A 13,816-nucleotide genomic window follows, 5' to 3' on the forward strand; every position below is an offset into this window, starting at 1 on the left:
AGACAACCACAAGATATCACTGAACAACAACCATCAGCCTACCTGAAATGTAGCCATACCTCCACCCAGAAAAAGGAAAAAAAGAACATTTTTTCCACATAACTGCAGCTCCATTAGTGGTACTCATTTAAAAATTCACACTGATTTACTGAGAAGTTCGTTGCTGCCCACAGGATGGAGGCAAATGTCATCAACCAGCTTTAGAGTAACCCAGAGGCTTAAAACATTTAAATAATTAATTTGAAAGAGACATGGCGTCAGTTTCCTGTAATTACACAGATTACAACGCTACCAAACAGGACAGAAAGTGAAACCCGAGTGTAACCCGTATCTGATTAAAACGTCCTTACTGAGGACAGCTGATGGTCAGTCTGAGTTCACGTGACACAAGTGAAGTGGTTCCTCAGGAATGCAGCCAAATGTATTCCGAGGATGTCATATAAAATCAGGGTTATGACAAGAAAAAGACAGCACTCTGGCAATTAAAAAAAAAAAAAAAAAACATAAAACAAAAACAAGTTGCTCTCAAAAAAGTCGTTGAAAATTATGGTATTACAGTCAGAATTTTTGTTACTTTTATTTTAGAAAATGTCCTTTAAAGTGTGGCATTTCAAGTCACATTTTGTTTAAAATACAGAAAATACAGACAGTAGAACATGGATACAGCAAAAAAAAAAAAAAGAAAAAAAAAAGAAAAGAAAGGAAACAATGACAGAAAATAAAGCTAACAAGCCTTTCTGACTGCTCTAGTTTTCTCTTTTTTGAAATGGAACTGAAGGCAAAGGAAGGAGGGCGGGAAAAAGAAAAGGCTTCAAGGACAAGAGGGGAGGAGTGGGGGCAGAATGAGACAAGTTAGTTAAGGAAGCTATGGTTGGTTTATGGTTCATGTTTAAATTATTCTTTATAAAGTCTAATTTAAGATTTAATCTTTCCTCTTTCTTTTTTTGTCTTTTTCATTTAATGGTATTTTGATCTTCGGGATCCAGGGCCCTCAACGCTCCTCCTGGTGGTCTCCGACTGTGGAGAAGGAATGCCGACTTTGTCTGGCAGTGGGAACAAAACCACCCGCGTCGCCTTCTCCGGCCGACCCGCACCGCCAACTCAAGAAGATAAAGTGGAGTCCTTCTGTGTTTGCTGTGCTTGTGAACGTTGCATGGACTTCTGACTTTCCACGTCTCTAAAATGTTTCTCAACCTGTGAGGGTAAAGCAAAAACAATAAAGAAAACATTATTAATAGATAAAATTCCTATGGTGAGACTTGAACCAGCTATGGTTTACAGATAGAACATAGAGACACCAAATTGACAGAAACGAGACAAATCTGAACTTGTTTCAGCCTGGAAAAACCAAAGATAGGAATAACAACAAAATTGAGTCACAACTGACGTGAAACAAAACAAGTCACCGGCTCCGAGAAGCTCAAACATTTTCCAAATATAAAAAGCAAGTCTTATGACGAATTACTGTTACGGCCCCCCAAACACATGCTTATCTTTAAGTTCCCCTCACTGGGACTAGGGCTGGGCGATATGACCCAAAATTCATATCTCGATATTTTTTACCTAGATGGCGATATAAGATATATATCTCGATTTTTTTTTTTTTAAAGCCATAAAGTAAGAACAAAAAGAGAGTTCTTAGTCAAAGCTGTGTCCCAGATGTCACACAGGCACTTTTATTAACATAGAGCATAGATGTACATAAAATTTACTCAAAAATAAATTATGAGCATTTATTAAATAATAATGCTCCATAAATAAAAGAAAACAATGTTGTTTTTGTGCATAACAAAAAGCTCACAATTGTGCAGTCAAAATGTAAACTAAAAGACGCTGAGCACAATAACAAAGACAGATTTCACAGCTGCTCTGTTCCCAACTTCTACTCTGTGACTGACAGCATTGAGTTTGAAATCCTCTTCGTAACCACGTCTCTTAACAGGTGCCATTTATGGTCCTTATACACAGTAGGGTAATATTACGTTGAAGCACAGTACGTATCACTCTGCGAGGCTCCTCGGTAGCCGTAATGCTCTGACAGTCCATCAAGCGGTGCAGCTCCGTAGCTTACCAAAGTCGTACTAAAACATTTTTTGACAGATTGCTGAGCGCTGTGTACCACATAAAATCGGTTCGCAGCCATCAAGCACAACCAGAATTCATACATAAGGCGCGCTGTCAACTTTTGAGAAAATGAAAGGATTTTAGGCTGTGCAGCGCCTCTGGGCTGCATGGCGTTAGCGTGGTTAGCTCGTTAGCGTGGTTAGCTAGCTAACACGTTGACGGCGTCCAGCCCCACGCACGGGTCGATGCGCAGTAACTCATTAACGGAGATTTGCCGTGTCCGTCTTGTCGCTTCCTGCAGGTGAAGCGATGGGGGAGGAGGGGGAGTTGTATTCAGTGAAGGAGAGGCGAGGCCGAGTAACGTTGCGTAAAGACAAAAGTGGACGAAAGAGAGGCAAACTTGCGGCTCCACAAGTATAGCTTTAACGTAACATAGACTATATCGATATAAAAGATATTGTCACATCTTATATCTCGTATAAAAATATATCGATATTTTTTTAAAACTCGATATATCGCCCAGCTCTAACTGGGACCATAGCTAAAGTTAATAGCTAAATGAATGTGGTCTTGCTCAATTCAAATCGTGTTTAGCCATGACCATCTGGTACCCATCAACAAAGTGTCTGTCAAGTTCTGGAGTGTGATGGGAATGGGTGTATAAAAACTAGAGAATGAGGCCTGAGGCCACCGAATGCAACACCAATGACTGGCATATTTAAGAAGCTGCTCTCAGCTCCATGGCATAAAAATACACGTGATTTCTGCACAGAGGACCGAAAGCCAGAGATACACCCCCCCCCCCTTTAACTTTTTTTTTTTACCGAAAGTCAAACTCACAAAGTCTCCATATATGAACCTGTGTAAAGTGCTATTAGTGGTTCTCTTGATTGCTCAGGGTGTCTCACAACAGTTCGCTTTCTGTGGTGCCTAACAGCTGGCAGTCAGCTTAAGCTCTCCATCGCTCACCCTGTTGCTGCCATGCAGGTGCTCCAAGGTCCCCATCCCTGTCTGCACCCACCTCCCTCCAGCAGTTGACCTGCAGCTTATTCACTGGTCATCCCCCTTCGAGATGAGACTCTTAAGTTTACGAATGACTGTGCTAAATAATCCTGATAATAGTTTGTAACGATTGAGCAGCTTTATGTGACAGACACACACCTACTGTATACACTTGAATGTGGAAGTCTTACACTGCGTTGGGTGGGGGGGAAAGTGTCTAATCGGGGGAACATTTGCACTTTCCATTTACACCGTTTTCTGTCTGTGCCCAAAACAAGACAGCACAGATTTACAGGCTTGAATTTTCCTAGAAAAGCGATCAAATCGTCAGCGAGGAAGAGGCTAAGAGTGGAACTGAACTCATTCAATAAGAACGATTATATGCCTTCAGGGAATTAGTGACGCATGCTACCAAGAACAGAACATTCAACACAGAGCACAGCGATCACATTTGCATACAACTTCAAAAAACTGTTGTTAAAAATGAAGCATATGGGGCACTCATCACGGACAAAGGTGAAGTAACAGAGGTCGAGGGATTTGCGGATTTATTAGATTAATCCAAACTTGCAAGCATGTGGAGATGAGCACATGCTCACACACAAAAAAGAGGAAAAAAAAACCAAGTCTGAAAATGCCACTCATCTCTAACCCCCCCAATCAAGTAAAAGCAAAAGCTGAAGACAAAGTCATCATGAAATAAACAGTTACACATGTGAAAATAGAAAGTGTAGTAGTACTTACTATTTTGCGTACATGACTTAAAGCGCTTCCCTCTTTGCCTTTGCAGTTCTCAACCTGGTAAGGCGGTGAGATTATGACGTCGTCCATCACAATAATGTTCTTCTCCTGCCATTTACAGTCTTTGATGCTGTAAAGAAAAGAAAACGACCTTTTAGCCACAGCTGAAAATGCTTTTTTGTTTTCTTTCTGCAAATTTCATACTAGTGTTTATGACATCTATAGCTCTGTTTCTAAGGTAACCAGTTTAAGCAGGTTAAACAAGCAGCACATTTGTCAACAATGGACAGGTTTCACGTTTCTGAGTGAACAATTCTGTGGGGCATCTGGTCTCCTGTGTTTTTGAAAACATTTTAAATCAAAAACTATGTGAGCTGCAAAAAAGATTTTATTCAAAATATGACCTTTGACTAAAGAAGACGGAAAAGGCTCAGACAGGTATCCAATTACAGTCTGATTCAGGGCTAAAACATGGCTGGATCAGATATCTGAAACTTCAGCCTGATTCCTTCATGTCACAAAGTGTAAAAGTTAAATTATCAAGAGGCGCATTCATCTTCATGAATCAGCTCAAAGGGAACAAGATGAAAATACATTTCGGTTTCAATTTACAGATTATAGTAAATTGAAACCGATTTACTCCTAAATCTCAGACATCAATGACTGGGTTTAATACTTTGCATTCCTTTTCCTTTATCACACAACTGAAGGAAATTCTTGCTCGAGTGGGTTAAGATCAGGTTATTGTTGAAATTCAACATCTCTGCCTTCCAACAACTTTCGCTTTGTTTTTGTAGTGCATTCTCAGTAAGTTTCAATTTGCATTGTAAAGCTCTTTCCAGTCAACCTAGCTGCATTTGACTGTCCAAATATTGCTGTTCCTAAACAGGTCTGGCTTTCCCCCCCTTTTTTTTGTTCCTTCTTCCCACTAACCTGACCTTGTGACTGATCAACGATCGCCATTTTGCAGCTTGTCACAGAGTATTCTCTCTATGATGGACATATGATGGGGGTGTTTCTTATTGACTATAGAAAGGATCCTGTCATCACCTACCACTGTTCCAGGCTTCTTCTTCTTTTTTTTTTTTTTAAATTGCCAAGCCCAGCAAAGCATCCATCTGTCCCCATTACAATTACAAAGATCGAGATTTGACTCTGCAGCCTAAAGCAGGGCATTAAACACCGTTATGGACTCAGACAAGTGAAGAGCCCACAGACAACTAGTCATTGCTGTTACTTCATCCAACACTGCATGATGGCCAGGAGTAGTTGCTGCACTGTAATCTAGAGTCTATGATCTCTCAGACACGTCGTTCTGGCCTGCATTGACAGCTCCTTTCATCACATGTCGTAGATTCACAGAAACAGCTTCCAAACTCTAAAGCCACGATGATCACCAGACTTTTTACCTGCTTAATTTATAAAAAACTGTGATCAGACTGAAACTGAAGGACTGAAACTAGCCCACTGAAGGAACAATGGGCTGTGAGGTCAGTTCCTTGATCATTAGTATTTCAGTCACTGTGCAAATGTACTGTTTATAAAGTTGGGGAGACCTGCAGTCAGCTAAGACTGAAGAAGTCACTTGGATGAGTGATGAAACGTTTCTCCCGCTGAAAACCAGTCCAGATGAACAGGATCAACTTTTTGGGAAAGCCAAGAGTTATACACCAGTTGTATAAATGTAACTTGAAGCAGGTTTCAGTGTAGCTAAAATTAAAGTTGTCATTGTCCATTCTGTCCAAATAAATACGGTCATAACTGTATCTGAATGCTGGCAAGAGCTTCACTCTGATGCAACTGTGAGGTTATTAAACTATCAAGAAAATCCCTGAAAGTTTTGGCAATGGGAGAAAAAAAAAAATCTATGTATTTAAAATTCAATCTAATTCTTCAAACAGCAAGTTCACTGGTTTGTTTTCACTGTTGTGTACACATCTGCACAATGTACAGATGTGTACACTGTGATTTTTTCATTTTTAACATGGCTAGAGAAAAAATTATATTAGTTCACATTTCAAACTTTCAAAGTCAGCTTTTTTAAAAGGAAAAAAATGATGTCATTGCTTTCTGTTTTCTAAATAAGCAGCATGATTCTGCTGAACTGTTGGGTTTTCTTTTGAATATTTTACTTCCCTTTTTGACATGACATTAAAAGTCTTTGTTGTTATAATCTCTTTGTAGGATTCAAGATGGTCAGTGAGTGTCCTTCCATTGATTTTGATTGAATGATGAAGATCTTTAAGTGATTTAAGCCACTAGTGGCATAAAATACTCACAAATTAGTGGTCAATGATACATATAGTATGCAGTGAGAAATTTGACCCGATCAGGTGAACATTTACCCCCATCTGACCTGTGAAGTGAATGAACAGTAGCATAAAGTTCTTACGTTTTGTGAATAGTCTGGAATAGCTGTTGGCCCTCCACAGAAACCCCAGCACTGATTGCATAGGCTTGGGACAGCTTGTCCTCTTTTTCTGTCCGTGCTCGATTGGCAAGCTGTAAAGATTAAAACAGAACACACAGCATTTTTTTATTTAATTTTTTTTCTTTAGGCACATCAAATATTTGGTCTGAAACAAGAACAGCTTATTCTTTTAACTGCAAAAACTAAATTTCAGGTTCCAATTGTGATTTTAGGTTCAGCACTCCAGCAGTGAACTTGGTTTATATAAAAGTACATTTCACTTTCCCGCATAGGATTACAGAGGCAGTGTTTATATCTCAGCATTTAAACACCCTCGACATGTCTCCATTTATTCACGGCCTCAGTTTGGGCTTACTTTATTTAAGTGGGGGGAGGGAAATAATCTATAAACACTGACTTTTATTTCTGCTGTGTTCCAATTTTCCAAATCAGGGTCTCAATCCTCAGAAGTCTATTTCTAGACCTACTGACGATGCCAGCCCCATTTCACAGCCTCTTCAAAACGCAGCCGAAACGGCAAATGCATTTTGGCCAAAAGAATACAGTATTTCACTGAGGGCCAAGTATTTTTGGAGCATTCAGGCAATCCTCATTGTAAAGTTAGGAGATATCCTGGCCCATTCACCAACAGCGCCTGACACCCACCACACTTGATGTAACCCGAGGCATAAAAACCAATAAATGGTATAAAAAGAAAATAAATTATTGGACTTACCTTGCTAACATTCAGTGATGCTAGAGGGGGTGGAGTCTCAGTGCGGTCATTTATAATGTCCACATCAGAAACATAGGCTAAGTTGATCAGGATGACGTCGTTGAGGTTTGGCTTACCACTGGAGGAAGCACATTCTTTGAAGGCACTTAGGTCAAGGCAAACAACTTTGTGACAGTGAATGACAGAACAAAAATGACTATTATCTGTCCCCTTGAAGAACTTGGGACATTGGTTTTCTGCACAGAGAAGCTCATTATTCAGAGAACACTGGCTGACAAACACTGACAGTGAAAGGTAGTGCCAGTTACAGCATGGGACTACCGAAAGCATTGCTGCCACCTGTAGCATCTATGAATGAATGAAAGAATGAATGGAGACGGCTAAAATGTGTTATGAGAGGAAAAACTGCAAAAAAAAAACACAACATGTACTGATCCACAGTCACGAAGCACCCATAACGAGGTCAGCAAACCCAGTATCTACAACTTACCATAACGGCTTTTAGCGAGTGAAATTGCTTTATCACCACTCCACTTTAATTTATTATTACTGCATTGATTTATTTATTACCCGTCATATCAAGTTTATCCAAGTTTTTCAGTGTTTACTTGCTGCTGTTACCATTTTACCTTCTCTTGCTGATTACTGATTGTGAAGCTTATTGTAACAAAGTCTCAAAAAGAGCTACATTACTAAAGTGTTATTATTATTGCTACTTAATACAGGGCTGGCTCGCTCTATGACTGACCGGAAATACACACATTGTTTGGGCTTTAACACTGCCTGTTTGTTATTTATTTAAGTCATAACACGTAAAGTTTCCTCTCACTGTACAGTAACTAGTTATAACAACTCTCGGGAAATTTTACTTAAACAGTAAACTGCTGACTTGGGAACTCAAGCGTAACATAAGAACTAGTCTGATTTTTGTTTCGCTCTGGGTTCTATATCACAGCAGCAGTTTTCAAATGTTTTGTGCACCTAAGAGCAAACCAACATTTCATGGCACACATGAATTCACATCTGCATAGAACATCCTCCATGCAATCAATTCTTCTTTTGACTATACACTTATGATAGCACGCCTGTAGCAAAATAGCCCTTTTGCACTTTGCAGTAAGTTCTACTCCCATATAGTTTCCCTCCACAGATATTCCAACAAACTGTCTGCCTCTAATTCAAATCGAGTGTGGGTTTAAGTATCCCGTCTTGGAATAATGTTAAGATTAGTCAACTTGTCTTGAAAGATAATACTGTCATTCACAGATAGTCTCTTTTGTATAGGCAGGGGATTGCCCACTCTCTGGTTCACAAAATACAGTGATCCACTGTCCTGTTTTCCTCACCATCTTTTGGGACCTTAGAAGTTCGCTAATTTAGCAAATATAAATTCAACTCATTAAGTTCTAGTGCAGCTGCTTAAATAATAGATGGATCTCACCAAATCCCAAGGCACACCATTTATGAACATTAGATCTAACTGAGCGGTATATGTTTTTTGGCAAACTGATCCATAAAAAAAAAACAAAAAAACAAAACTTAAGTTATGACTTCTGTTGATGAATAAACCGAATTCTTGCAATAAATACATTGGAAACGACTGTCTGAAAGTCGATAAATACATAAGAAAAGTCATCTGATTTTACACAGGCCTTGCATTCAAACTTAGCATGTGAACATATTACCTCGATTAGTCATACAATACATACAATGCCTGTATGGCTATTGAGCACACTTACACGTTTATAACGTCATTATCACACATTGTAGAGCTGAAAGTAGGTGTCCAGGCGTTTCTACAGCTCAGACAACGTCACAAAGTGTTTTTAGTGTTGAACTAACACTTAGAAAGACCATGACTATCAGCTCTAAGCGCTCCCCACTCTTCATTTGATTTAATCACCTCAAAGTTTGGCCACAATGACGACAACTACACGATAACCTCTCGAGTCTGTGCAATTAACTCTATGATCAGAGATAAAGGAACATGATAAGATGCACATTCGCTCACTCACTCATTCACTCACACTGATGGGTGTAGACATGTTCGCCAGCAAACTAGTGTTAGTAAGTAAGTTATTACTCCCACCCAAATGACTCATGTTAAAATGAACTGTGGCACAATCACACAATATTTACAGCCCAGCTGATAAGCGTGAGAACGCCAAACCCGTTAATTGAGCTAGCCAGTAGCTGCAGTGTGGGGTTGACCGAAATCTAGCATGCTAACATGCTAAAACCACCCTGATTGTGTAGCGTGGACTCGGAAACCACTTAATCTCTAACTTGTACAAATAATCGTGAGCATCTCCGGCTGATGGCACCACCAACCATGTGAGGTCAATATGTGGACCATCAACACGCGAGACTCTCCCAGTATCAGTTAGCTCGCTAACTAGCAACGGTTGTGCCTGCTGAGAGCACACAGCCATGATGCCTTACGAGGATTCGTTGCCAGATAGTGATCCATGTTGAGGGCTGGCAATACAATGAGTGGATTCAAAACACATGCGCTGCTAGAGCGGCTAACGAGAGGCCAAGAAATTACCAGGCAACCCCAACTAAAGGCTTATACAGACAGAAGATAGATGAGGTGCTATCCGAAACAAGAAAATATATAAAACGGGCAAACGTGTGTGCTTCTGCTAGCACCAATTACGCCTGCGCGGATCACTATTTGCCACATTTCGGTTACCCTACAGGCCCTTGCAGCCAGGCAGGCCAGCAACCCCTCCATCCGCAGCTCGAAACAAACAAAAGGATACTCAGAGTTAACATCTTGGACTGGTAGTCAAACGCGACAACTTCTCCTTGCAGACGTTGGCCCAAGCATGTGACGCATGCGACATGGCTCCCGACGCTAAAATACTCCCCGGGTCCAGGAGCCGCCATCTTCTCCGCCAGGAAACCGGAGCGCCTGCTTTACGTAAAGCGACGCGATGTCGTATGGAGACGAAACCTGAGCGTAACAAAAGTACGTCGATCGTTTCTTCTAATGTGATGAATTATAATTCCTGCCAAATCAAATCTAGTTTAAGTAAAGTTGTGTCATTGAATCACTAACTAAGGTCTTCAACTGCAGAACTACTACGAATACAACTTCTCTCTTCGACGAAGGATGTCGCTTTGTTTCCCATTGAACCGCCTTCCGATGTGCCCCGCCCCCTACCGGATGTAGAGCAGTACTGTGGAATTCATTGTAACACATCAAATAAAGGGCTGTCTTTAGATTTCCATCTACATATCAAAGTGTTTGTACTGGGAAAAGGCAGAAAGGAATGGAGGAGATTTATACCCAAGGCGTCTGGATGGCCGAAGGTCTCCAGCAGAGGACGAAGACTCAGGAGAAATTCTGGCTTACGGTCACTCATATGGGAGACCCTAAAGCAGCCTTTTTGCTCGTCTTTCCTTTTACTTATTTCATCAACAGGAGAGCTGGGGTAGCGGTGCTTTGGATGGCAGCTATATCGGAGTGGTTAAACTTAGTGTTCAAATGGTAAGGCGTTTTAATGAAGCACGATTTGAATATTCCCGTCCATCTTAGTTTTTACACTTACCATTGCGGTTGTATGTCTCATGCTAGCATGTTGCTACATTACATACATAACTTTTTTCACATTAAAATTGTTAATTATATATTCAAGACCGCCTGCACATGTTCATTTTTTCCAGTTTAAACAAATAAAAATAATTTTAGTTTAGTCTTTGCTTCCGGTACAGCAAAGTAGTACAACCCTGTATTAGTCCGACGTGAAACAGAAATGAGCGGAACCTTTGGGACCGTTCAATGGAATTTTCCCCACAAACAGCCTGGTGTAACAAGAAAAGTGACGAAAAGAAATGGAAATTAAAAACAAGAAGTAACCATATAACATAAATTTGACCAAAATTTTCAACGGATTAAATTTTAGGGAAGCAACGATATAGATGGATAATAACAAAGTTATAAAATGCTTCACAAGGTGAGATAGGAAACAGCAAATAAAACGTTTAATAAGAAATAAAAATTAAACAACATAAGGTATATGAATACTGAGAACGCAAAGATAAACGGGAGAATTAAAGACCGAAAATAAATAAATTTAAAAATGATTACTAAAAGAAGCAAATACGAATATAAAATAAAGCAAATATGAGAGACAACAAAGTGGTAACACGAAGTGGAAAGAATGCTCGTAAAACGTCTCTTTAAGAAATTTAAAAGATTATAATGAGCTAAATCTCCTCAGGCAGATTGTACCAGAGAAAGGGTGTCCTGACAGAAAAAGCCTGAACACATTTGGTTTCCAGCTGAGATTATGGGGTGGCCAGAGCAGCCTTAGCTGAGGACCTCAAGATCTGAAATATACTTTGGTGCGATCCTGCATACTAATAACATTGTTGTTACAATGTTATTACAAATACATTTTTTTCATTATAATAAATGCATTTACATTATACCATTAAAAACTTGAAATAAAACAAGATAAATTTAAGGAAAACATGCAAAAGACAGGAACATGCATAGAAAAAATGAAGCCCCAAATCCTCAACAATTAAGGAAAAAAAAAAGGAAAAATACAAAAGACATTACAAATGTACCAAGTAGAGAAACGATACAACTAAACTACTATGGACATAATATAGATTTTTAAAAGCCATGTATTATTTTGATTTAGATATTTCTGATTACACTAATTATTTTCTGCGAGTGTTCATGGAGAGGTATAGAGAAGCCAAATATAATACAGTAAGGAACTTTGAACTAAATAAGATTCAGTAAAGTAAAAAGAAGAATGAAGAGTAAATATGTAGAGGCTTTTGGAGAAAAAAAAGTCTTAGATTCAACAAGTTAAAAACTGTATTAAATGTAGTAAAATATAGTGAAGCCATGACCTTGAATGTATTTGTGTTATTTGGGGTGTGTGTAAATGTATTTATATATTATATTTATTTTTAATCAGGTTGCTGTTTGGAGAGAGGCCATTCTGGTGGATCGGTGAATCGCGTCTTTTTGTCAACAAGCAACCGAAAATTCACCAGTTTCCGTCCACCTGTGAAACAGGCCCAGGTTAGAAGTTGTCTTAGAAAAATAGACTGTGTCTGAGTCATAGCCAATGTCCTTAAATCATCAAACATTCAGATCTCCAAGTCCAAAGTTGGCATCTGTTTCTCAGGCAGTCCGTCTGGACATGCGATGGTGACAGCAGCAGTCTGGTGGGTCATTGTGTCCTCGCTGGGGTCCTTTCTGTACTCCCGTTCTCACAGGTACGTCCCTGTTTAAGCTAAATCCAGTGCAGTATGCTGCTTTGGCTCTAAAAATGCACAAAACTGCTGCACATTGGAACTACTTTTAAACAAATCTCTCCTTTTCTGAATCCGGAGTGTTCTCTTATCAGCTGCTCCCTACGTCCTCTATGTGGTGATGCTTGTTGCAGTTGGAATCTCCAGGATCTTTATCCTCGCACACTTTCCTCATCAGGTCGTTGCTGGCTCCATTACAGGTCTGAATACATATTATGCAAAAATCATATTTCTGAAAAAGGCAGGGCACTTTATAAAAAGTATATTAAAAGCCAAATGCAGTGATCTCCAAAGTGTAAAAGCCATTTTTGTTTGATATATGATCACAGCTGCAAATCATACAGGTTTAAATTCAAAATACACTAAATATTTTCACTGACTGACTCTAATGGATTACAGGCAAGAATGTTTAAGACCTAGATTGTGTAAATATGCAGCTGTGCTGCAGAATGTGATTTGCTGAAATGATTGATGCCCCTCCTAAAACAGGTGTCCTCTGAATCAAAGCATTGGTTGCTCCAAAACATTATTCAGTGTTAATATTTCTAACACAGATGTAGAACTAGTGCACTCCATCATCACTTGTGCTGGTTTTTGAGCTGCTTGCTATCAACTATCTGTGCAATTCTACAGGATTTTTGTAGTTCCCAAAAAAGAATTTCATAATTGGATTTGTCAGACCCATAGGGTAGTTTTCCCATGTGTGCAGCTTAATCTGATGAAATGCTCTTGTCAGGTTTCATTCTGGGGATTGTCCTGAGCTGCAGAGTACCAGAAGGTCGCCCCCTGCTGTTCTTCTTTAGTTTAAGCTTTGGGCTGCTGTTCGGAGCTCTGATGCTCCATGCTGGATTAAAGCAGCTGGGAATTGACCTCTCCTGGTGAGTTACTCTATTACATTAATGTTTAATCAGTGAGTCTGATCAGTATATATTGTGATAATATAAAGGGACTTCCTTCCATGACCGGTCATGTTTTTGATTCAACAGGTCTATTGCTTTGGCCAAGAAATGGTGCAGCCATGCAGAATGGATTCGTTTGGACACAGCCCCATTCTCCTCTCTCACCCGAGACTGTGGGGCCCTGTTGGGTTTGGGGCTGGCACAGTACTGGAAGCCTGGTGGATGGTCTCTACCTTGGGCTCCCAGAGCTTTGTCTATGGCTGTATCATCCATGGGTCTTTACCACGTGAATCGTCTACCGCTCCCGGTCCGACCACTGGGCCTTTTCTACAGCCTGTTCTTTGTCAAATTCGTCCTAGTGCCTCTGATCGTTATGGTACTTGTGCCTGGGCTGGTACACCTATTAACATTCAAAAAAAAGAAAGACTAGAAGAGTTCCTCCACACATGATGTGCACCTTAAACACCTCCCAAAACTGGAGTTTCCTTCAGAGTTTGTATAAACACATTTAATGTTTAATGTTCGCTGCGTTTCAGAACCATTTTGATGGGTATGGGTTAAGTTTAATTTTCACGTCTTAAAATTCACTAAACAATGGCCTTTTATCCAGTCTGTGACCTGTGTTTTTCCTCTTATTTGATGATTTTAAAAGTGCCGGTATTGAGACATTGTGGCGTAAAG

The 13,816-nt window shown here is 39.8% G+C and overlaps 2 protein-coding genes across 2 annotated transcripts; one reads left to right on the forward strand and one right to left on the reverse strand.

Moving 5' to 3' along the window:
* Positions 1 to 600: 600 nt before the first annotated feature.
* Positions 601 to 9,905, reverse strand: lsm12b (LSM12 homolog b). The gene is made up of 5 exons (XM_085360982.1): positions 9,719 to 9,905; positions 6,954 to 7,087; positions 6,200 to 6,309; positions 3,811 to 3,937; positions 601 to 1,194 (listed from the first exon to the last, which is right to left on the reverse strand). The coding sequence occupies exons 1-5, from the start codon at positions 9,843 to 9,845 to the stop codon at positions 1,102 to 1,104; spliced, it is 591 nt and encodes a 196-aa protein (XP_085217108.1). The 5' UTR covers positions 9,846 to 9,905; the 3' UTR covers positions 601 to 1,101.
* A 298-nt stretch (positions 9,906 to 10,203) lies between these two features.
* Positions 10,204 to 13,565, forward strand: g6pc3 (glucose-6-phosphatase catalytic subunit 3). The gene is made up of 6 exons (XM_085360983.1): positions 10,204 to 10,449; positions 11,897 to 12,003; positions 12,110 to 12,200; positions 12,318 to 12,436; positions 12,973 to 13,114; positions 13,223 to 13,565. The coding sequence occupies exons 1-6, from the start codon at positions 10,232 to 10,234 to the stop codon at positions 13,563 to 13,565; spliced, it is 1,020 nt and encodes a 339-aa protein (XP_085217109.1). The 5' UTR covers positions 10,204 to 10,231.
* The last annotated feature ends 251 nt before the right edge of the window (positions 13,566 to 13,816 follow it).

The sequence above is a fragment of the Diplotaxodon limnothrissa genome, linkage group LG8 (assembly GCF_057381915.1).
Source record: "Diplotaxodon limnothrissa isolate DT_005_m linkage group LG8, D_limnothrissa_male_GT1.1, whole genome shotgun sequence".
In the NCBI taxonomy this organism is placed as follows: Eukaryota; Metazoa; Chordata; class Actinopteri; order Cichliformes; family Cichlidae; genus Diplotaxodon; species Diplotaxodon limnothrissa.